The sequence below is a fragment of the Schistocerca americana genome, chromosome 2 (assembly GCF_021461395.2).
Source record: "Schistocerca americana isolate TAMUIC-IGC-003095 chromosome 2, iqSchAmer2.1, whole genome shotgun sequence".
NCBI lineage: Eukaryota > Metazoa > Arthropoda > Insecta > Orthoptera > Acrididae > Schistocerca > Schistocerca americana.
Window position 1 is genome coordinate 1,115,710,021 of NC_060120.1, and position 23,586 is coordinate 1,115,733,606.

Here is a 23,586-nt window from a genome sequence, read left to right on the forward strand (position 1 = left end):
GTGTTCTTGCGACAGAGTTACGTGTTGTTGCGGTAGACTTACGCGAAGTTGTGAAATGCAGTACAGCTGACGCTATACCTCTGTCTTGCACTCTACGAAAGTCTCCGTCTAACACGAACCCGCATGCTAAGAGATTCTCTCTCGCCTGCTGTGTGTAACCAGGCCATTGCCCTCCTGCGTGACAATACATTCCGATATATGTGCAATCCTCTTAGCTAACTTACTGCCTCTGGCTCTCGGCATAGGCAACGAAACTTTGACAATATTCCACTTTTCCAAGTCTTTACTATTCCGCGACACTACAGATAATCAAAGTGCTGACGAACAGTATGGCTCATTGTTCCAATCGAGGGGGACACTTGGTGACTTTTGGGGGGAGGATGGGGGGGGGGGGGGGGGTTGAACTCCTTAGTAGCTGATACTTGGGATAGTGGGAGCATTAGGGGTCTGTGAGGATGTGACACAGGGTGCTAGGTTTAGGGTTCAATGCCTCTATGAAGGCCTTTGTGAGGCCTTCAGCACACTGGGCAACGGAGCTCTTGCCACGGCAGAAAAACCATGCATGGGTCACCAGACTGTAAGGGAGGAATTTTTTAGTGTGGAGAAAAAACCAAAATATAACTTGAATTGCATTTGGAAATGCACCATTTACAACAACGAAACACAGTGCACATATGTGGATAGAGCCATCAGAGAGGTTGTCAGGATCTAGGAAGCTGGCATGTTGGGTTGAGGAGGACCATGTGAAGCAGGTGGGAGAACAGATCAGTCATGGAATCCTCCCCCCCCCCCCCCCCCCCCTTTCACGACAATATTCGCCTTTCAGATTTTGCCTGTCCCTTGTTGTGGTCTTCAGCCTGGTTTGATGCAGCTCTCCATGACTACTAGATCCTATCTGGGCCTCATTGTCTGCGAACAACTACTGCAATTTACATAATTCTGAATCTACTTTACTTTATTTCTCTCTTGCTCTCTCTAAGTCTCTAAGGCAGGCGCCCCCCCCCCCCCCCCCCACACACACACACACACACACACACTCTCTCTCTCCCCTTCAACACTAAATTGTGATCCCTAGATGCCTCGGAATGTATCCTATCAACCGATGATCCCTTCTTCTAGTCTGGTTGTGCCACAAATTTCTTGTCTCCCCAATTTTGTTCAGTTCCTCCTTGTTAGTTACGTGAGCAACCCACCTAATCTTCAGCATTCTTCTGTAGCACCACATTTGAAAAGCTTCTGTACTCCTCGTGTCCAAGCTGCTTTTCACCCACGTTTCACTTCCATACAAGGCCACCACAGAAATACTTTCAGGAAAGACTTCCAGCATGATGTTAACAAATTTCTCTTCTTCAGAAACACTTTCCTTGCCATTGGTAGTGTACCTTTGATATCCTCTCTACATAGCCCATCATCAGTTATTTTGCTGCACAAATAGCAACACTTATCTACTACTTTGTTTCTTGTTTCCTAATTTAATTCCCTCAGCATCACCCAATTTAATTAGACTACATTCAATTATTCTACTTTTGCTTTTGTTGATGTTCATCTTATATCCTCCTTTCAAGACACTGTCCATTCTGTTCAGCTGCACTTTAAGGTCCTTTGCTGTCTCTGATAAAATTAAGTCATCGCCAGTCACTCGCAAACCTGACACTTCAGAATCACTTCCTCACTACATACACAAAGTCTCCAAAATGGAAACCCTTACACTGGCCGCTGTGACCGAGCGGTTCTAGGCGCTTCAGTCTGGAACTGCTGCTACCGTCACAGGTTCAAATCCTGCCTCGGACATGGATGTGTGTGATGTCCTTAGGGTAGATAGGTTTAAGTAGTTCTAAGTCTAGGTGACTGATGACCTCAGATGTTAAGTTCCATAGTGCATAGAGCCATTTGAAACCCTTCCAGATGCCATTCCCATAAATTTTCCAACCTGTTGACATTCTGCTCCACCACTCATAGGATACAGATCTTGCTTAGCTGACCTTTTCCAGTTTACCACATCCGCCAAAACTCCCTCTCGACACTCCAAAAAATCCAGAACCCAGTCAGACCCACAAAGCACTGTTGTTAATCTTTCCACCAAAAACCTCAATCCCACATAATTCTCAGTCCTCTCCATAGGCTTCACTTTCAGATCCACACGGAAGTATAACCATGATGGACTTGTCAAAGACCCACTTTCCTTCTGCCATTCTGTCCAGTGGAAACGCCTGCCACCAACTCCTCCAAAGCTAACGTGAAGCCTCACACAGTTCATATCACCATCCAACTTTAATATTTCCATCTAACCATGCCGTAATCACCTTCCAGAAACTCCTTACATCCAACTTGGTGTCGTCATCCTTCCCCAAGTCCATTCCAAAGAACAAAAACCTTTCAGCAGACAAAAGGACAACCATACACAACCTCTCAACAGATCCTGGCCTAATAATGCTCCTTTGCAGACAAAGGCTCCACAACTGTCTTGATGAGCATGACAGAAGGCTTCTGCCAACTGTCTTGACTCCTTCAAATAAAAGTTCTACCATAATGATTCCATCCCTACTGAAATACTTCAGCCCATCCCAGAACCTCTTACCTACTTGCCCTGATGACATCCTACACACTCACCTTCTAGTTGCTGCCAAATGTGCAGACCAACACTACTTGATGCCCCACTGTAGCTGGTTATTGTGCTCCTCTAGAATTTTAGCTCTTGTTGACCAACACCTCCAACCAGTTCCCCAAACCCTATCTACCCACATTAGAGGTATTAACCACATCCTTCACCAACTCCCCACCATCCCTACCGCTGTATCTCCAGTATCCCACCTCGTCACTGCAGTAGTAGTAGTAGTAGTCACATTTCTATTCACCAACATCCCTCATGCCTGTAGCCTTGCTGCTACCGAACACTCCCCTCTCTTATTGTGCTTCAGGTTTCAAATCCCCTCATACAAACTGTAGCCTGACCCAAAACTACTACTTCTTTGAAGTGAAGGTATATAAACAAATCTGGCGCAGTCATGGGCACCTGCATGACACCCTCCTTGGTCAATCTATTTGTGGGCCATCTAGAGGGAACCTTCCTAGCCTTCCAAAACTCCAAATCCTGGTCTGGTTGAAGTTCAGTGATGATATCTTCATGATTTAGATTGAAAAGCAAGACACACTATCCTCCTTCCTTCGCAACCCCAACATGTACTCTCCCATCTGTTTCACCAGGTCCTCCTCAAGTCGAGGTGTCAACCTCCAGGAGTTGTGATGGCTCCAACCACACCTCTGTCCACATTACCGTATTTACTCGAATCTGAGCCGCACTTTTTTTTCCAGTTTTTGTAATCCAAAAAACTGCCTGCAGCTTAGAATCGAGTGCAAAGTAAGCGGAAGTTCTTAAAAATGTTGGTAGGTGCCACCACAACTAACTTCTGCTGTCGAATATATGTAGCGCTACACTGGCATGCTTTGCAGGCACAAAGATAAATACTGGCACCAAAACCTCTGCGTCAGTAAAAAAAAAAAAAAAAAAAAAAAAAAAAAAAAAAAAAAAATGGAAGACGAAATTTTTTTCTCCGCCCCGAGTTTTGACCACTGCATTTTCATACATTATCCAATGAAGTAAATACAAATTCCGTATTGTTCATCTTCGAAAGTAGCAGCATTTCAATGTACTACGAAAATCCAACGGGCAAGACTGTTTTGGATGTTTGTCAATATGGCCAACTCTATGTTCTGAATTTTTTCCTACCTGTGAGAAGAGATGGTTGCTAATAGGAACTTTTATGAATTGTGAATCACATGCAGTATTCTCTTAACCATAAGAATAATATGAATATAAACATTTTGCCATGTATTCTTTCGTGTTTGCTGCTATCTCATTTGAATCCTGTCTGCCTAATAAACTACGAAACTAGAGTGAGACAACAGCAAATGCGGAAGAATATACATATCGTGTCCTGTATATATTCGTATTATTCTTATGCCTAATACTGATACAGTCAGAAATGAAGCACGGCAATTGACTAGATTTTTAAATCTAAGATGACTCTAATTTCTGTGCAGAATGTAACGTACTAAAGAGGCGTCTGCAGAGATTTTCAAACAAAGAAAAATTTTCGCTAAACTCTCGTTCAGAACATCTTCTATCATACGCAGTCTATTATTTGGTTCTTGTTGATCATTATCAAAGAAAGCATCAGTGTAAGTAACAACAAATAGCAGTCTCTTGCCATTGTTTCGCCAATGAAGCGATTCCTCTCTTCTTTTTTTTTTATTGTAAGCAGCGGTAGCACGCACAAAAGCAAGCGATGCCGCGAGCGGTGACAGGTTGTAAACACTCATCAGAATGCAACAAACAATGCATGACCCAGTACAGTAATGAATTTTCAGCTTAGAGTGACGTAAACGCCTATAACAAAGAAAACGGCACTTATCAGATCAAAGAAAAATAAGCAATCAATTCAAATCAAACGAAGCACGTGAAAAAGGAAGGGTACCCGTATAAATACGGACGGAGCGCCTGACGCATAGCAATGGCTACCTGATAAAGCTAAACTGCTAAGCTTACGACTCAAACCAAACTACTGTATCGTCATTCATTCGACCTAAATTGTGTCTCATATTACAATGGACCAACTTTGTTTAGATTTGGAGGTGCGGCCTAAAACTTTTCTCTCCCCTTGAATTTCGAGTCTCAAATTTCAGGTGCGGCTTAGATTCGGGAAAAATTTTTTTTCCTTGATTTCGAGTCTCATTTTTCAGGTGTGGCTTAGATTCGAGTAAATACGGTAAACCCGCCAAGCACCAACAGTTCCTGCATCTTGACAGCTGCCATATGAAAGAAATCCCTTCCATGGACAGTGTATTTGCAGTGACAAGAACTCCCTTGTCCAGTACACCGAAGGCCTCAAGCGGATGTTCACAGACAAGCACTACCCCATAAACCCACTCGGCAAACGGATTTCCCATGCCATATTCTCGCACATCATCGTCACACAGTATGACACTCGGCTGGAACTACTGAACCCTATCTTCCCAAGATCCTTCCCACTTCTCCTAAAGTGGTGTTTTGTTACATACCCAACATGCACAACATCCTAGTCCATCTCTATGCCACTTCTGCACCCAACCCTTTGCCACGGGGATCAGATATCTGTTGAAGACCCACGTGCAAGACCTGTCCAGTTCAGGCACCCAAAACTGCGTGCTCCAGTTCTGTAACAGTCTTATCCTGTCCTATTGGAGGTCAGGACACATGTGAAAGCAGCCATGTCGTATAGCAACTCTTGGAAATCTCTGCACAGCTTTTCATGTTGGTATCCCAACCAAACAGGTGTTGACTAGGATGAATGGTAAACTGCCAAACAGGCCAAGAACAAAGTTGACTACATGACTGCACAACATACAGCTTGATCATAACATGCTAGACTTAAGTGGTTGCTTCATAGCCCAGGTCACCTGGATTCTTCTCTCCACCACAACAAGCTTTAATGAACTACACAGATGTGATTTATTCTTGCAGTATATCCTTCACTGTCACAACCCTTCAGGCCTCTGTCTCAGGTCCCCACAACCTGCATCCATTAGTTTCCCCTTCCTCTGTCCCATCATCCCCTCCCAGTCCACATCTCCTGGTCTCCTTCATTGTGCAGCCCTTCCCAGTGGCCTCAACATCAGTGCATCACAGGCTTCGCCCTTGCACTTGCCACATGTCCCTGTTGCATTACCCTCTCACTGCCTCCCACCTTTTCCCTCAGTCCACCCCACCCCACCCGACAGCCCCCACCTCAACTTGTTCCACATCTCAGTCTGCAGTTGTGGCATTGTGTGTCCAGCTGACACAGGTGTGTGTGTGTGTGTGTGTGTGTGTGTGTCTGTGTGTGTGTGTGTGTGTGTGTGCGCGCGCGTGTGTGTAAACAGAATGTGATTCTGAAAAGAATGTAACTGTTACACTTTCAAAGAAAGCTTAAGTGGATAGATACCTACCACATAATATGTCTAGTGCGTATAACAAGTGTTAATTCTCAAACACAATTCTATCCAATGAATGGATGCAAAAATGATTGTATGGAGAGCTGCAGTGTAGTTCCATGAGAAGTAGGAGATACAAAAATACTGGGCGTAGTGACAGAACAGACTTAGAAAAAACAAGAAAATGTACAGTACATTATTGGTTTAGAGAAGGCGATTATATTGAACAAAGTAAAATATCTTCCATTCGTAGGCAGTGGGGTATCTACTGTAAGGCTGTAAGTATACTCCCATCTCCTTATGTGAAGGAGATTGGATTAATTAGCACTGATGGAATGATAAGAGACCAAAATCAGTTAAAGTATGAGGCAGGGTTTCTGTGTTACCACTGATATTTAATTTGTATTTAGAAGAGTCAATTGATGAAATTTAAGACCATCTGGTTTTGGGGCTCATCTTTCCGTGGACAGAAAAGATGCAGTTTGCTGCTGAAATATGGCAGCAGTTGTTTGGAATGAATAGGAACTTAGTTGGAGACTTAATGAAATGCAGTAGAATGCTAACAAGTGAATGCTCCATCTTGTAATGTTTTCAACCCAGTTTGATTTTTTTTATTTCACTGTTAGTCAGCCTTGCAAAACTTCATTAAGCAAACTTCTATGTGCCAACATGATCTAGGTGTTTGCTATGGAAAGTGTGAATTAGAACATCTTTCTCATGGCTTCCACACTTGAAACTACCTGCACTTTGTTAGTGCTTTCATGTCACTACGTACATTGATTTGCGAGGAGACTGTTGTATCACATCTTGAAAGATAATTGTATATTTGTGGAGAACTATCTCAAATTTTACCCATTATGTTCTTTTCAAAGTAGTAAGGAGTATAGACAAATAAACACAAGATTTCTATAATCTCAGCATTATTTTTTTTCTCAGAACTACTGCAAAAGTGTGAAATATTGATGCAGTTAACTGTGAACATGCAGTGAAAGCAATCCGACAATAATTTTAGTTGCAGACTGACTTTAATCATTTACTGTGTCAGAGTTAACAATGAATGTAGTCTAACGTACACACATTTTAAGAACTAGCGCATATACATTTAATCAGGTTTTGAAACTGAGTAGAGGAAAACCTCTAATGTACTAGTGATGGAGCCTTAAGGATATTATAGACTGGAAATTGCAGTGATATATCCACAAACTTGTCTTTTAAGATTCTGTGAAATGCCTTACAGTGGTGGAAAATTTCTCAAGCTAACAGTTGAAATACAGTAGTTTTATCAGATGGAATAAGTTATTCTACTAAGTTGTCAGGATAAGTTTGAAATATATCTGATGGCTCAGAATTTTTAAGACCTGGCAAAGAATCTATGAAAAGAAGATATGCTCCCACAAAACAGATGCAGAGCTTGGTGTATGAAAAAGATGAAGTGTTGCTTTGCCATTTTACCAGCCTTCAGTGAGATCACCACAACAGTTAAAGTACGGAATATGTGCTCCAAAGTTCCCCATCGCTTCTTGAAGACAAACATGTAACACAGATAACAGTGAAATATGCAGATTGATTCCAGGCATCATAGTAATAATGGGTCAGTGCAGGTATGGAATGCACTGTCACCACTGGATGTTCATTCCCTTTGAATGAAGGCATACTTTTAGTGTGTATTTCTGTTTCAAGGTTACACTGATCTGCATTGCCACTTGTAGAATTTAATAAAATTAGTGATATGGTTACTTCAGTTTCTATCACTTCTTTACCAACACATTTCTTTTAAAAAAATCTTATTGCCTTTCCAAGATGCTTTTCCGTGAGATTTAGCGGTATACGAAGCGTAATCAAACATCTTGGTGTCGCCTCCACAATGACTTTGGTCTAGCTTCAGAGGAAAGTTCAAAAAGTCAGGCATATGATGTCACAGTAGTGTACAAAACACTTAGCAGAAATTAAAGGCCAGAGCTGCGAAGGAATTAATATTAACTACCATTTTTAACAAAGCCTTGAAGTGAAATTTCTCATAGATGTCCACAGTGCTGATAACAAGGCAGTAACACTCCACATATCACATGCACTTTGCCCTCCATAATGGCTAGTGCCATGCAGAGGTACCCACACCCTCCCCTCCTTACTTGCAAGTGCCAAGCCAGGAAATAAAACACTTCCAGTAGTGGCAGCAGCTCTCTCTTCTTTCTCTTTTCACGTTGTAAATGATAGGAAGATTTGGGGCATTCCATTTTGCAAACAGTGCTACTCATACAGGTCATTTTTAAAGACAGATCAAATGGGAGCATTGTTTACATAGTGGCATGATTTCCTTTTCTTTGTGAATTTCAATTTATAAGGTGGCTTAAGTGATAGGAGATTTGGAAATGATAATTTGAGATACTGCTAAATAAAAGTTAATTATTTTTTATTGGTTTGAGCATATAAATGAATATTTGAGAAATTAAATTAGTTGTGCAACAATGAAATTCTCATTTTCCTTGTTGATTGTTGCAGGAATTCTGTAATGTACAGAGGTGCCATGTTGAAAATACACAAGTATCGGTTGAGAGCGTCATCCTGCCCTGATATCTATCGTAACTCTATGACCACCATAGCAAAGGAAACAGAGGAGGTGAGTGTTATGTACTGATATTGTAATATTGTATGCTACTGGTTAGAATGCTTCCATAGGGATGTAGCTTTTTGTAGTTGTTACTGCTGCCCTCCTCCTGGTTCTTTCATGAATTTGTGCATGGGTCTCCAAACTATTGTAGCTCAGTCTTCCTTCCTGGGCTACTTTTCCTTCCCTGTGCCCCTCCCTTCCCATCCTCACTCCTTCCCACTGCCCCCTCCTCCTACTCTCTCGGTGTTCTTGCTTATGTTGACCTAGCTATCCACCTGGCTTCCTCTTCCTTCCTTCCTTTTTGATGTTTCTGGTCCCCTGTGGGGTTTGACCTCCATTTCTAAATTTTTTGTCTGTAGTGTGAGCTATTTGGGGAAGAACTCCCTCTCTGGTGTCGCTCCCTCCCTCGTTCCCTCCCTGCCATAGCCCCTCTCCACCCGCTAGGTCACCAGCACGTGTAGAGGTTGTTAGGCACCCATCTGGCTGAGCCTCTTGACAACACAGGAATCACACTTCTGATACCTGGCTGTTGCCCCCCATTCCCCTCACCCACATGTGTGGCTAGGAATGGTTACTTGTCATTGCAGAGCAACGGAACTCTGGAAATGGCTGCTGTGCCAGATGGCCCTTGCGGTGGCTGGGTTGTGCCCATGGGGAGAGCCCCTGAATGGAGTTGGTGGTATCAGGGTGGACGTTTTTTGCAGTAAGCATACAAAGCTCCATTCTCATGTGGCCTTCACTTTCCTGGCTACTTCCTGGGAGGATGGCCAGACTTGCAGGCTTGGGGTGAAACACTTTCCCCAGTATCTTGTCTGTACTAGGAAGGATGGGGACACCCCAGCACAAGCTCGTTATATTTTGTTCAAAATATCAGACAAGTTTGGCGAAGAGAAGTCTCTCAGTAGGATGTGGTTCAGTTCTCTGTTGATCAAAACTACTGCTGCCAAATCTGCAGCTCTTCCTGCTTTTGATCATCTTGGCGACATTCTGGTGTTCATTACAATTCACTAGTCTTTGAATATGATCCAGGGAGTCATTTTCATTATGGACTGCCTTCAAAGTGATGAGGAACTAGGGGCCAATCTGGAACGACGGGGCGTTCATTATGTTCGGCATTTGCCGAAAGGTCGTAAGGACAACCGCACTGATACTGACACCTTTATTCTCGCTTCCAAGGGAGATACCCTCCCAGAGAAGGTCAAGATGTATCAATGTGATGTGAAGCCGTATTTCCAAACACCCATTAGTTGCTTTCGGTGCTTGCGTTTCACACCAGTGTTTTCCTGCTGTATGGCGGAATCCGTATGTGGTGACTGTGGACACCCATTCCATTTGGGGAGCCCCTGTGTTAGGTCACCAGTGTTTTTAAGTTGTCCTGACCATCTGTGCTCACCGTATTGCCCGGCTTATAAGAAAGAAAAGAAGATGCAAGAGTAGAAGTCCCTGGATCATTTATCTTACATTGAGGCTCATCAGAAATTTGAGCGACTTCAACGTTGGTGATGACTTCTACTTTTGCCTCTGGTTATGTCCTTTCCCACTCCTCCCTCTTCCTTATAACACTCCCCTCACCCTCTCCTCTCCTCCTGCGATTCCCATCCCTTCCCTTCAGGGTGGCGCTCCCCCTCCCTGGCTGTAGATGTGCCCTCCTCCTTCAGTGCCTGCCAGTGATGGGTCCCCCTCCTGGGTCCCCTCTCCCCTCCCAGTGTCTCTCAGGCTGGAAGCCTGCTAGCATACCACAGCCAGGGGACACACAGTCTGTGTGCCCCAAGGTCGCTTCCCCTCTTTAGGTTCTGGATTGTGCAGAAACCTGCTCCCCCAACATGCCCCACCCTCCTCAGCATATGAAAGAGGAGGAGGAAAAACGTAAGTCCTTGGACAAGTCCCAGTGCCCCTGGAGGTGCCGTCTCCCCCCTCACAACCTGAGTCTGACATTTATGGATATCACCGCGCCGTCTTTGGTAATGGATGGTGACCCAGCAGTGTGACTGGCTCCATCCCTTTCGCCTGCCATTCGGATATCTGCTCCATTGTCATTCAGTGGAACTGTAATGGATACTACCATCAGCTCCCAGTGTTGCAATCCTTTATTGCCTTTCACTCAATAGCTTGTCTTTCTCCAGGAATGTCATTTCACTGATGCTTATTCACAGACCCTTCGTGATTTCTGTGCTTTGTTGGAACTGGGTCACCCTTCTAGCACTTCCAGTGATGTCTGCACCTTGCTCCCTATGGATATTATTAGTACACAGATCCCACTTCATACCCCATTGGAAGCAATTGCTGTTTGCGTCTACATAGACTCTGCCGTCACAGTTAGCAGTCTCTGTCTCCCCCCTACATCTGCTCCCCTAACTGTCCCCTTCAGAGACTCCCACTTCCCTTCCTACTCCTTGGAGAGTTTAATGCCTATCACCTTTTGTAGGGCAGTGCCTCTTCATCTAGTTGGGGGCTCTTAATTGATCAATTTCTTGCAGCCTATGACCTGTTCCTTCTTAGTGATAGTTCCCCTACCCATTTTAATGCTACATATGACACTTTTTCTGCTACTGATCTTTCACTCTCTTCCCCTCACCTTTTTTCCTTCTGTACACTAGGCGCCACACCATGACCTCTGTGATAGTAACCACTTCCTGTTGATTTCTCATGTTCCCTTCCTGCCTCTTCCAGACAAGGTTAACCTGCTGGGCTTTCCATCATGTTGATTGTCCTCTATATACCTCCCAGGTCATGTTTCCACCTTCTTTGTCAGGTTGGGAAGTCATTAGTGATCGGTGTGCTAAAATAATCCGCACTGCCAGCCTTGCCATTGCCCACTTGATGGGCCCCTTTCGCCATCTTCCAGTTCCGTGATGGAGCATGGCCATTGCCACTGCTACATGTGATTGTTGTCATCGTGCCTAATAACATCTGAAGCGGCACCTGTTCTCTGCCGGTCTTATTACCATTTAACATCTTCACGCCAAAGCCTGTTAACTTAATCAGACATGGCAAATGGTTGTGTTGACAATGCTTTGTCTCCTCTCTAGTTTGTTGTGTCCATTCCTCGGGTGTGGGCTACACTCCACTCCCTCCAAAATTGTCAGCAGCGGCCTTCCGTTCCAGGCCTTGCCTCCAGTTGGCATTTGTACAGATCCACCAGATGTTGCAGAACACCTGGTGGCATCAGCTTCAGGCCCCTATCCAGCTGCCTTCCACCCCCCAGAAACAGTGAGCTGAACCTACCTGCTTATGTTTCACCCATGTCAGGCGGGATCCTACAGTGAACCTCTTACTGAGTAGGAGTTTCTTCTGGCCCTCTCTTCTTCCAGCGATTCAGCTCCTGGCTCTGATTCCATCCATAACAAATTGCTTCAACACCTCAATCATTCACAGTATCAATATCCCCTCCAGATGTTTAACTGTATTAGGCTCAGAGGCAATTTTCCCTCTCAATTGGGAATGATGTGTGTATTTGGGCTAGCTCCCACTTGGTGGCCCCTGCAGAACGACATCTCCAGGATGCCATCCAAAATGCTTCCATGTCGACACTTTTTGCACGGTTTTCAGTTCTCTCCCCTTAAGTCGAGGGTGGTGCATTTTTGCTGCTGTACTACAGTCTACCCTGATGTGGAGCTATTTGGAGCTCTACCTCGATGCCCAACACCTGACCTTGGTCCCTCAGTTCTTTTTCTTGGTTCTTCTTTTTGACAACAAGCTTACTTGGTTACCCCATATCTGTTATCCGAAGATTGGCTGTTTGTGTAAATTCAGTGCCCTTAGCTTCCTCTTGGGATGTGGATCATTCTATCCTTCTCCGTCATTACCGGGCATTAATTCTGTCTCACCTGGGCTGTTGCTGTCAAGTTTATGGATCAGCTACCTCTTCCATGCCGCTCCTCTTGGACCCAGTTCACCATCATGGTGTCCATTTAGCCACCAGTGCATTTCACACTAGTCCTGTCTATAATCTTCTGGGGGACTCTGGGATCCCTCCACTTTAGATTTGGCAGTCCCAGTTCCTAGTTTCCTGTGCCCTCACTATCCGCTCTTCTGCTGCTCGCCTTTCCTATTCTTTTGCAGCTTTGAGCTGTCAACCACCTACTGCCTGTCCTTGAGTGGGGTTATGGGTTGGGCTCCATCTCCCTTCTTTCCACCTTGCTTTCCATCTCTCCTCCTAGTCCTCATCCCCACGTTCTCTTCCTACCAAACCACTTCCTCACCCCCCCCCCCCCCCCCTCGTCTCCACAACCCTATGATCAGTTCCTCATCACAGATTCAGATGGATCTCTGCTGGGGCTCGAAAGTCTCCATCTCTCCAGTGCTGTTCCGTTGTTTGTTTTGAATGCTCTTAGAGGAGTTTAGGATGTTCCTTCTTCTTTCGCTTATGCCTTTGTCCCACAATTCCAGCAGGGTCAGTGTTGTTGCAATAGGATTTGGCATGGTTAGTTTGAAGGGGTGGCCGGATGTCTTCGTGCTGCCACCCCATACCTCCTGGGATGGAATCAGTGTACCTCAACTGTCTGCATCTAGTGTAAATCGTGAAATAGTGCAAACGTGTGTCAAATGTCTGCGAGTTGTGTAACTGAGGCTGAATGTGGGGACCAGCCCGGTATTCACCTAGGGGATGTGGAAAACTGCATAAAAACCACATCCAGGCTGGCCGGCACACCGCTCCTCTTCGTTAATCTGCAGGGCGTCAATCCAGGGCCGGCGCGCCTACCTGAGTCCAGGAAGCAGTGCATTAATGCTGTCGGCTAACCTCTCAGGCACAGGAGTTGAGGGTGACATTGTTTTTTACATTGATTGCTCTGAATCTGCTAATCATGTGGCACAGGCCTTCATATCTTCTTTTGGCATGCCTGCCATGTCTGGGTGGTCACTGCAGAATTAATGTCCATCTGTCTGGTCCTCTGTTTTATTAAACGGTTGTCCCTCACATGAGTTTTGTTATGAACAGATTCAATCAGTGGCCTTTAGGCTATCGCTTGGTGCTTTTCCTGCCATCCCTTAGTCTCTGCCAGCCACGGGCTTCTGGCTGATCATAATGATGCTGCTTATTTGGTTGACTTTTTTTGGGTTCCTGGCCATGTAAGTATCGCAGGTAATGAACTTGCTTATCATCTGCTGGGTTGGTGCCATCTAACCCCATTATCTGTAAACCCCTCCGGTGCCAGATTTGTGGCTTTACATCAAATCCCTTCTTGCCCAGTTGTGGGCCTACTCCTAGGAGGCTCCCACGATGTGGTGTTCTTCCCTCTGCCTCTCCCAGTGGGAATTTACCATCCTTTACTCTCTGTATATTGACCATACTAGTGGGCCCATGGGGGGTACTGCAGAAAGAGTCCCCCACCCCCTCATCCTTGTAGTTGCGGGGCTCTGCTAGTGGTGATCCATATTTTGCTGGACTGCCTTGCGTTTCTGGCCCTTCACGCTAAATATGCTCTCCCACCTTGTCTCGGGTCCTAGAGGACGACCCTCACATGGTTACGTCTGTCCTTGGTTTTCTTTGTGAAAGTGGTTTGTACTCTCAGGTGTAAGTTCTTGAATTTCCCCCTGGAGTTTGAGTCACTCAGTTAGCGTAGGTGTTAGTTAAGGAGGCCCTGACTTGCCTTCACACCCACTGGGTTCTCTCTACTTTTCCCTACATTTTTATCTGTTCTGTTCTGTTACGCTGCTTTGTCTGCCCTTTTTCTTGTATTTTCTCCCCCTGGTGTGGTGTGGTGTCAGGACAGTTCAGGGGTGGTGGTGCTGGTGCTGTGCCACACACAATGTGGCTGGGGCATCCCCGCTCTCCCCATTTCCATCCACACCGCTCCTGTTCTTTTACCTTCTTGCTACCCTTACGTCCCTTTTCCCCTCTTCGTTTTGCATATTATCCTTTCCCCTTGAGTGGACTGTGCTGTTCGTGGTGTTTGTCCCTCGGTTTCTGCCATCCTGGATCATGGGAGTGATGACCTTGCTGTTTGGTCCCCTCCCATATACCACCACCACCACCACCACCACCACCACTGGTATACTTCCTAACGGAAGATTGAAGTAGCATCATGAAGTTGCTTTCTTTGGCGACTTGAGAGTCCAATGCGAGAACCTACTTGGTGCCCATAGGTGGGGCAAATGTGTACCCCACCGAAGAAATGGTTCATCAGAGGCCGCTTCTTGTCTACACACTTGTTTTGTAGCAATTTGTCAAACAGACCCTATCGTGGAACTTGCTACCATCTTAGACGAGTTTCTTCTGTCTACTGAGGTCTTTGGCTAGCTTCTCCCGTTTGTTACAATTGATATTGAATACATGCATATCATGCTTACCGTGATCTTCAAAGCACAAAATAGGTCTTCCAAGGGGTTTCTTGGCATGTGCTGCCATGCTACCACACTAAGTAGTGTGCGTCGGGAAAACGGAGTAGTCTGTACAACATAAATGTCCTAACCACCAAAGGCAACATCCCCTGAGAGTGGTGGTGATTTTTGATACATTCACAGCATTCAGGACCATCTCATTTGCCACATAGTCCTTCCATGTTAGGCCTAGAATGTTTTGTAAGCACCACAGGTGGAAGGTGTTGGGCTTACGCTCTTGTTTCGTGTAAGATGCCCAGGCATCAGCACTATACATGAGGGTGCCCAGCATGCATGGTTGATAGGCAGGCATTTTTGTGGTGACTGTAAGGTGCTTGTGTCCCATATTCTTGTGTGGAGCTTTCCAAAAGTATTTGCACGTTGCCAGTTCTTGCACCTCTTTTGTTATGTAGAGAAACAACTGTAATGTAGTCTAAATTCACCAAATCACCTTTCAGTGTTTGACAGAGTACTCCTGGTAATACTATTACACCCTTCCCTGTTCCAGATCTAAATAATAAATGAGGGTTGACTTTCAGTAAGTCTCCTTATGGGCTTGCTTGAGTTCTCTGATTTTTTTCTCTCATAGTCATTTGGGAGATATACATGTGGGAAAGTAATATGGTTTTAGTCTCCTCTTCAAACATACACTTTGAGGAATTTAACAGCTAACTTTTCTGCCATGTACCATGCCTCTTTTGTAGAGTCTGCCTTTAGAGATGGATGAGCATCTGTGCGATGTTCTCACTCTTACCAAACGATGCTGCAACAGAAAGTTGTTGCCTTTCTGGGCTCTTCTGTCACTTCATATTACCTGTAATGGGGTCAGATTGAGGAGCAGTACCAAAGATCTGCTTAACAAGCTGCTATGTTCACGGATAAATTAAATTTCCTTAGCATTCTTCCAATGGATGTGTGTGGCTTCTGTGTTTATTCCTCCTCTCTGCCGCCCATTCTTCATCTCATCTCCCTTATATCTCACTCCCCATCCTTCAAAACAAATCTTAACTGTCGTGAATGATAAACTTCCAGTAACAGATGAAAGTTAAGAAATTGTGGTTTTTAACAGATTGCTACTTGCTTAGACATGTTAAGTTGCAGAAAGGCACAATTAAGATACTTGATGTAACTCTTCAGGCTTTCCCGGCGATCTAATGACATCTTGGGTTGTCGGGTGTTCTGCCGGATATCAGCATCGTACTTGCACGATATTTCGGTCACATAGCTCTCAGGTCGCACCTGATGAAGGTGATCTTATTACTGTCATTTTATCAAAGACTTATGTATCAAAGCCAGGCCACGCCAAGAGTTGTTTGAAGCCGGTGCTAAATTTATCTGGGATGGTGCTCAACAAGATTCTTTCGATGTGCTGCGAAAATCTCTGATGATTGACCTTGTACTTGGTCTGTATGATGAAAGAGCACTTACAGAACTACACACAGATACCAGTGGGTATGGGATCGGTGCTGTTCTGGTGCAGATTTCAGATTTCGGATGTAAAAGAGAAGGTTATAGTCTATGCTTCTTGGACACTTACAAAAGCTGAAACTACTCACCTACAGAAAGAGAATGTCTTGCTGTGATCTGTGCCATGTGCAAATTTAGACAGTATATCTATGGAAGGCCATTCACAGTTGTTACAGACCATCATTCACTTTGTTGGTTGACGGGTCTTGAGGATTAGACAGGATGACTCGCCAGGAGGGCACTACGTTTTCAATAGTATGACATTACCATAGTGTACAAAAGTGGAAGAAAACACCAAGATGCTGACTGTCTCTCAAGAAACTCTGTGCAAGAACATCAAGACTTTGAAGAAGATAGTGACTGTCTCGCTGCACTCCAGGATCTCTCTGCTGAGCAGGAGAAGGATGCCAATATATCTCAAATTATGCTTGCCTGAAATCGGTCAGAGGACAATTTAAGGTAGTTAATTCATTACTTTGCAAGAAAAACTTTGATCCGTTTGGAAAGAGGTGGCTGCTAGTGATTTCTAAACACATGCGCTTAGATGTTCTACAGAAATTCCATGAGACACCCGAGGCCGGACATTTAGGATTTATTAAGACATGTGATAGGATCCGCAAAAGATTTTTCTGGCCAGGTTTATTTAGGGTTGTCAGTCACTGTGTGTCGCACTGTCGAGAGTGCCAGACAAGAAAGGCAGTTCCTCAGAAACCACCTGGCCGACTCGTACCAATTCCACCAGCCGAAACGCCTTTCCAGTGTGTTGGGATTGACCTCCTTGGACAATTTCAAACGTCTGCTAGTGGCAATAGATGGATTATTGTTTGCACTGATTGTCTGACGTGCTATGCTATTACAAAAGCTGTAAAACAGCTGAAGCATTTGAGGTAACCCAATTCATCGTAGAAGACATTGCATTAAAACACAGTGCCCCAAGGTCGTTAATTACGGGTAGAGGGAAAGTTTTTCAATTGAATCTTGTGACAGAGATAAACCGTTGCTGCAACATTGTTCATCACATGACTACTGCCTACCATCCGCAAACTAACAGGTGTACTGAACGCCTTAATAAGACCTTGGCCGACACACTATCGATGTTCGTCATTGTTGAGCAGAGCAACTGGGATGAGGTGCTACCTTTTGTGATGTTTGTCTACAACACCACCAAACAAGACGCCACAGGATTTATGCCATTTTTCCTGGTGCATGGGTGGGAGGCGACGACCACAATGGAACTGTGTTTGTTACATCCTGATGACGTGGACAACGACTACATTGGCCAGATGTCAACCAGAACAGAGGAAGCTTGGCAGTTAGCTCAACTCCACAAACCGCAGGCTCGAGAAAATGATTGCTGAAGGTATGATGTGAGCCACTGCTCTGTCGTCTACCAGCTTGGTGACCTCATCTGGATCTTCACTCCTATTCGGAAGGTTGGTCTCTCTGAGAAGCTCCTCAGGCGCTACTGTGAACCTTATAGGTTGTAAGACAGTTGCCTGATGTTACTTATCAAGTTGAAGATTTCGGCCCCGACACAAGATGACGAAAGATCAGAGATATGGTCCATGTCCTTCGAATGAAGCCCTATAAGGATCCTGCAACCCAGGGTAAATTTGAAGCTCCAGCGACCGGCAACAAGCAGAAAGGTAATGAAGAACGTAGTGGCGAGGGAAGTACTAAGATGATCACCGCCAGGACGAACATCAGTCATTGGAAGTCGGAGTATGCAGGACCGATGACTCGTTCTTGGGCTAGGAGGATGTAACACCGAGGAGCTGTTCTCTTAAGGAGGGAGCAGTGTCACAGAAGACGTCGAGTAGCGCAGCCGCCGTAGTGTAGTGGTTATGATTTTAGATAGTTGCATGCAGGGTCGTGAGTTCAAAACTCACCTGAACTGAGACATTTTAATTTCTGTCTTCGGTTTGAGTACATACTCGAGAAATATCCACAAATGGCAAGAATCATTGTACTGGAATGTTCTGTAGCTGTATATGTACTGTATATGTTCTGACCAGAGGCAGTTCGCTCCACGCTATTGTATGTGCAAGTGCTGAATAAACCTTTGTTAAGTGAAGTTAATGTTCGTCATTCATCTGCTTACACCTTCCTCTACGTGACAATATAGTGTTAATTCACAGTAGTCCTAACCATTGGCATGCTTCTCTGTACGTCTGGCTTAGCTAACCATCAACGGTCTTGAGATCTGTGAAACTTGTTGGTCCCTGTATTTTGTGTAGCAACATCCGGAGATAGAAACATTTAGCATTGTTCGGATGTACCAAATCTGACATGCTCATCCTGAACTGACCATTGAATGTCTTCAATGAAACATTCATTCGCCTAGAAGATAAATGTTTAGCAATAAACAAACAGCTCTTAGTACAACTTGGGATGCAAGCACCCGAAAAGATGCTATCAGTGGGGTAAACTTTGAAATAACAAAAGAAAAACCCAAATCATCAACAAACTACTTCAGTACATTGCTCACAACAAACCATTCCTCAGTGACAATCAAAAGGATATTTGCAACGTTATCAGGGAGCGGATCGACAACAGCACTGCCTTCGACTTATATATCCAATAATGATACTTGGAAATTTCAACTTATCAAAACTGTGTAATGGAACAAGGATGATTGTCAAACAGCTATCAAATAACATCATCGAAGCTGAACTTGCGACTGGAAATTACAAAGGACACATACTATTTATTCCCAGAATACCACTGATGTCTACTAAACTGCCATTCCAATTTAAAAGACTGCAATTTACAGTCACATTAGCCTACAGCTTTACAAGTGACAAAAGCACAAGGACAAACTTTAAAATGTTGTGACGTCAACCTCAAAGACTCCTGCTTCTCTCATGCTCGTATCTTGCTCTTGAGTAAGAAATTCGAAAAATTTGTACGTATATACTCCTGATAACAAAATGAAAAATGTTGTTTGTAAACAAATATTGTAAATAATTACAATATGTTTTGAGTAAAAATTTATCTCTTAAGCTTTTTAAGTGTATCCTCTTACTCCTACTACCACAAATCTCTTATCAACTCCCTGAGTGAAGCCAGGTACCCCAGCTAGTTCATAAAAAGAAGGGGTGCGAAATTTTTGGTAAGGCACTGGCGATCTTCAGCCCAACATGAAGTGCATTTCTTCATGTAACATCCTTCTTGGGCTACTTACATGGAGTTCTTATTTTTGTCTCATTATGTTGGTGCAGGTCACAGTTTAACCTGGTTGCATTGTTTTTGCAAGGAACATTGCTTTAAAATATATACACTTGGGTTGGTGAGCACACCTGATTTTGGAAGGTCAAGTGTACACCTCCTATTTCTATGGCACGGGTGAAATTGGATGACAGTTTTTAACGCATACATATCTTTGTATGTTGATCACATTTTTGGTAACTTGTTTTTAGGTTTTTTACAGGTAAAGGAGTCTGTGTTGCTATTTCCCAGTTCAGATTATCTTTGATTGTGGTTCCCAGTAATTTTGTCCAGTTCTTTTTTGCAGTATCATTTCATATGGATAAAAATATATATTGAACTCCATTATTGCAGTCTTTGTAGTACAAATTTAGATATCATTTACTAAAATCTGCAGCATTCCATTGGTAATACATCAAAGTACCTCAAGTATTTGCATACAGTATTTTTAAGACTTCGGAGAACAGTGTATTACATTATAAAGAAATAAACAAGAGAAAGTGTCCCAACATAGAACCTAAGGGTATTCCATATTTGGAATGGCCCACTGTTAGTTTTAAGCAATACAAATTCGTCCCTTGTTTGCATAACATTTTGTGAATTGTAATCTGTTCCTCTAACAACCTGGTTCCATAGCTTGTGAAGCAATTTGGTAATGTTAACACTAAAGCTTCATGATCTGGACCTAGGCCCAAGACACTATCCTTGTTCCTTCAGACTCGGCACCTTTTGACATGAATTTGCTCATGTTGAGGAATAGAAGGAATGATCTGTTTTACTCGGTAGCACACTTAACAGTAACAAGAACACACAAATTTGTCTTTATTTCGGTTTCGACTTGTATAACTGCCATCTTCTGGTCTTCGGAAAATGTTTATTACTAAATGCGTTCATTGCGACTTACAGCCTCATGTGATGTCATTATGGTGGGAAAAATATAGTGCTTCATACAAAGGTTTGTCAAAAATAAAACATTTACTGTTAGAAAGCACCTTGTGCACATGGCCGTGTCTATGTAAGTAGTGCTCATAGATGATTGTTATTTCTAAAGAACCACATAGTTGCATCATATACCTTATCGAAGGTGGATCCTCAGTGTGTGGAACAAGTCAAACAAATCTAAACAGAAGGGCAAATATGCGTCTTTCTGTATATTGTGATTATTGAGAATTAACAATTGTCTGCAAGTGCTAAGTATAAGAACATGGCCATGCGCACAAGGAGCCTTTTAATTGCAAATGTTTTATTCCTGACAAGCCTATGTATGAAGTGCTGTATTTTAACCGCCGTAATGACAGCATGGCATGAGGCTCTATCTTGCAATGAATACTTTTAGTAACAAACAATTTTTGAAGGCCAGAAGATGACAGTGATATCCATTGAAATTGTCAAAAATAAAAGATGAATTTGTGCTACCTTGGCTACTGAAAGTTTATCAACACCTTTTCTCTCGTTTGCTTCACCTGTGCTGCCTCTGCCAAATGTGCAACAGTCCTAGATATTGACTCTATTGACTCCCTCTCTGATGGACACATCCATACCTCGGTCCATATCAAACTCGCTCAACCAACAGTACCTACATTTTTATAGCTGCCATCCCTTACACCAAAAATTCACTCCCTTACAATCTGACCACCTGTGGATGCCACATCTGCATTGGCAAAATTTCCCTTGCCCAACAAACTGAAAATATTGCTAAGGCCCTCACAGACAGGTACTATACTCCAAAATTAGTCTGCAGATAAATTTCCTGCAATTTATCTTCACACCCCCTTTAATTGTCGTCTGCGTACCGCCAAGGATCAGTTGCAAAGGAGCACCCCATCATCACTCTTGTTTCATTCCAGACTAGAACAAATGGACCATATTGTTTAACTATTTACCATTTGCTTAGAGATGAGGAATGTCCTACCTACAACCCTTCCCACTCCTTCCAAAGTGGTGTGGCATTGCCGTCCCAACTTATGCAGTATCCTAGTCCATATGCCACACTCACTCCCAGCGCCATGCTACATGGGTGATACAGTTGTGGAAGACCCATGTGAAAGATCACCAAATGAGCACATTCTGCTCCAGTCCTGTCAAAGGTTTATCTTATCCCATCAGGGGCCTGGCCATAAACGAAAGCAGTGTTGTCACATACCAACTCTGGTGCAGTTTGTAAGCATGTAACTGCCACATTGGGTGAGTGTTTAATAGGAGAGACACACCGAATGTATGGGCGTGACATTCCAGAGATATGGCACTACCTGTAATTGGCTTCTGTCTAGTCATCAGAATAAATTGTTCTGTCAAATGTGACCAAGATAATAGCTGACCACAGGCTGCTGAGCACAACATGCTAGGTTTCAGTTGCAGCATCACAACCTGTGCCATCTATGTCCTTTGCCCTAATGCCAGCTTCTCTGAACTATGAATAGGTACATGTCCTTCCAGAATATTCTGTCATGAATAATCCTCCTGCCCTGAATCTGTTAGCCTCCTGCCCCAGGACTCCCCCTCCCCCCTCTCACCCCCTCTCCCCCCCCCCCCCCAATTTGTGTGTGTGTGTGTGTGTGTGTGTGTGTGTTGGGGGGGGGAGGGGTGGAGAGGGGCACTCACATTAAACATATTCCCTTTAGCAGAGATATTTAATTTTCTTTATTCACTTGAGAACTGGTTTCAGGCTGGGATCCATTTTCAGATCATTGCAAGATAGTCAAAAATGGTACTTCTGAATATGCAGAAACACATCAAAAATGTGCAAAAAAAAAGTTACCATTCATTTGCACATTTGTAACATGTTTTTGCATTTTAGAAAATACCATTTTTAACTATGTTACAATGATCTGAAAATGGGTCCCAGCCCAGAAATAGACAGAGTGAACTCGTTTTTTGCTGTACCGATTAACAGAAGTTGCTGATCCACAGCTACTCCAGCTTGCTGGAAGTTCATAGACAATTAAGTTTTTTGAAAAAGACTTTCAGACAGAACATTTTTGGACTACACATCTGTTGTGGTCACAGTGCAATTTCTTGATAGAGCTAAAATTTTGCTGAGATCTTTTTTGATTGGAAAAATATAAGGGGGTGAAAGGTAAACAATTAGAAAGTTGAAAAATAAATTCCACCCTAGTGGACATACAGTAGCACGAGACTGGAAAATTTATAAGAGGAGGTATGACACTAATAGTAATGGAATGATATCAAATCAAATAGCTCTCATTTAATTGTTGCTACAGTTCATGTAAACACTCAAAATTTCTTAACTGGTCTTGCTTCCCTTGGTTATTCTGTGGACTGAAACAGCCAATTTTCCACATTATGGTGATAAAATATTTCAAGCAGTCATTAGTAAACCCAAATGACATTTGCCTGTAACATCTGTGCTGGATTGGTTGGTGATGCTCATAGAAATCATCCCATCGCATTAAACCATTCTGTGGTCATCTTTATGTACAGCATTCAGAGGATATACCAACTGTTTTGTTGGAAAACTTGGATTTATAAACATATTAGAGTATTTGGACGAACACAATAGAGCCCTCCGTCATTTATGGTGGCAGCTTGTAAGCATGTAACTGCCACATTGGGTGAGTGTTTAATAGGAGAGACACACCGAATGTATGAGCGTGACATTCCAGAGATATGGCACTACCTGTAATTGGCTTCTGTCTAGTCATCTCAAACCTCAGTTGGCACAGGTGCTGAATTTTACATCTGGATTACTGCTGGCACCTGCTATTCTTTGCAACATTCCAGACATCTTCAGCTGCATCTTTTAATTGGTGGTACATCTCTGTCAAGTGTAATTACACTGGTGGTTGTTTTTGTTGATGGAAGCTCTGAAATGCACCATGGCCATTCTTACTTGTATATTTGCGTGCATGTGTGCACACAAACATGTTAGGTAACCAAGTGCATCCTTACTATGCTTTGCTGGTTCTCACTGTTTGCATGGGTGTCACATGATTTTGTAGTGCGTGCATTAATACATTAGTTGTCTTAAAATACAATAAAATGCTACAGAAACATTATTTATAGTGTGGCTCTCA

General features: G+C 43.6%; 1 protein-coding gene across 3 annotated transcripts in view; it reads left to right on the forward strand.

The window, feature by feature from the left end:
- Positions 1 to 23,586, forward strand: part of LOC124596530 — a 108,449-nt gene that overhangs the window by 35,790 nt on the left and 49,073 nt on the right. For all 3 annotated transcript variants that reach the window (XM_047135700.1, XM_047135701.1, XM_047135702.1), the window contains exon 5: positions 8,449 to 8,566. In XM_047135700.1, coding sequence (XP_046991656.1) covers positions 8,449 to 8,566 — 118 coding nt within the window. The remainder of the gene's footprint in view (positions 1 to 8,448; positions 8,567 to 23,586) is intronic.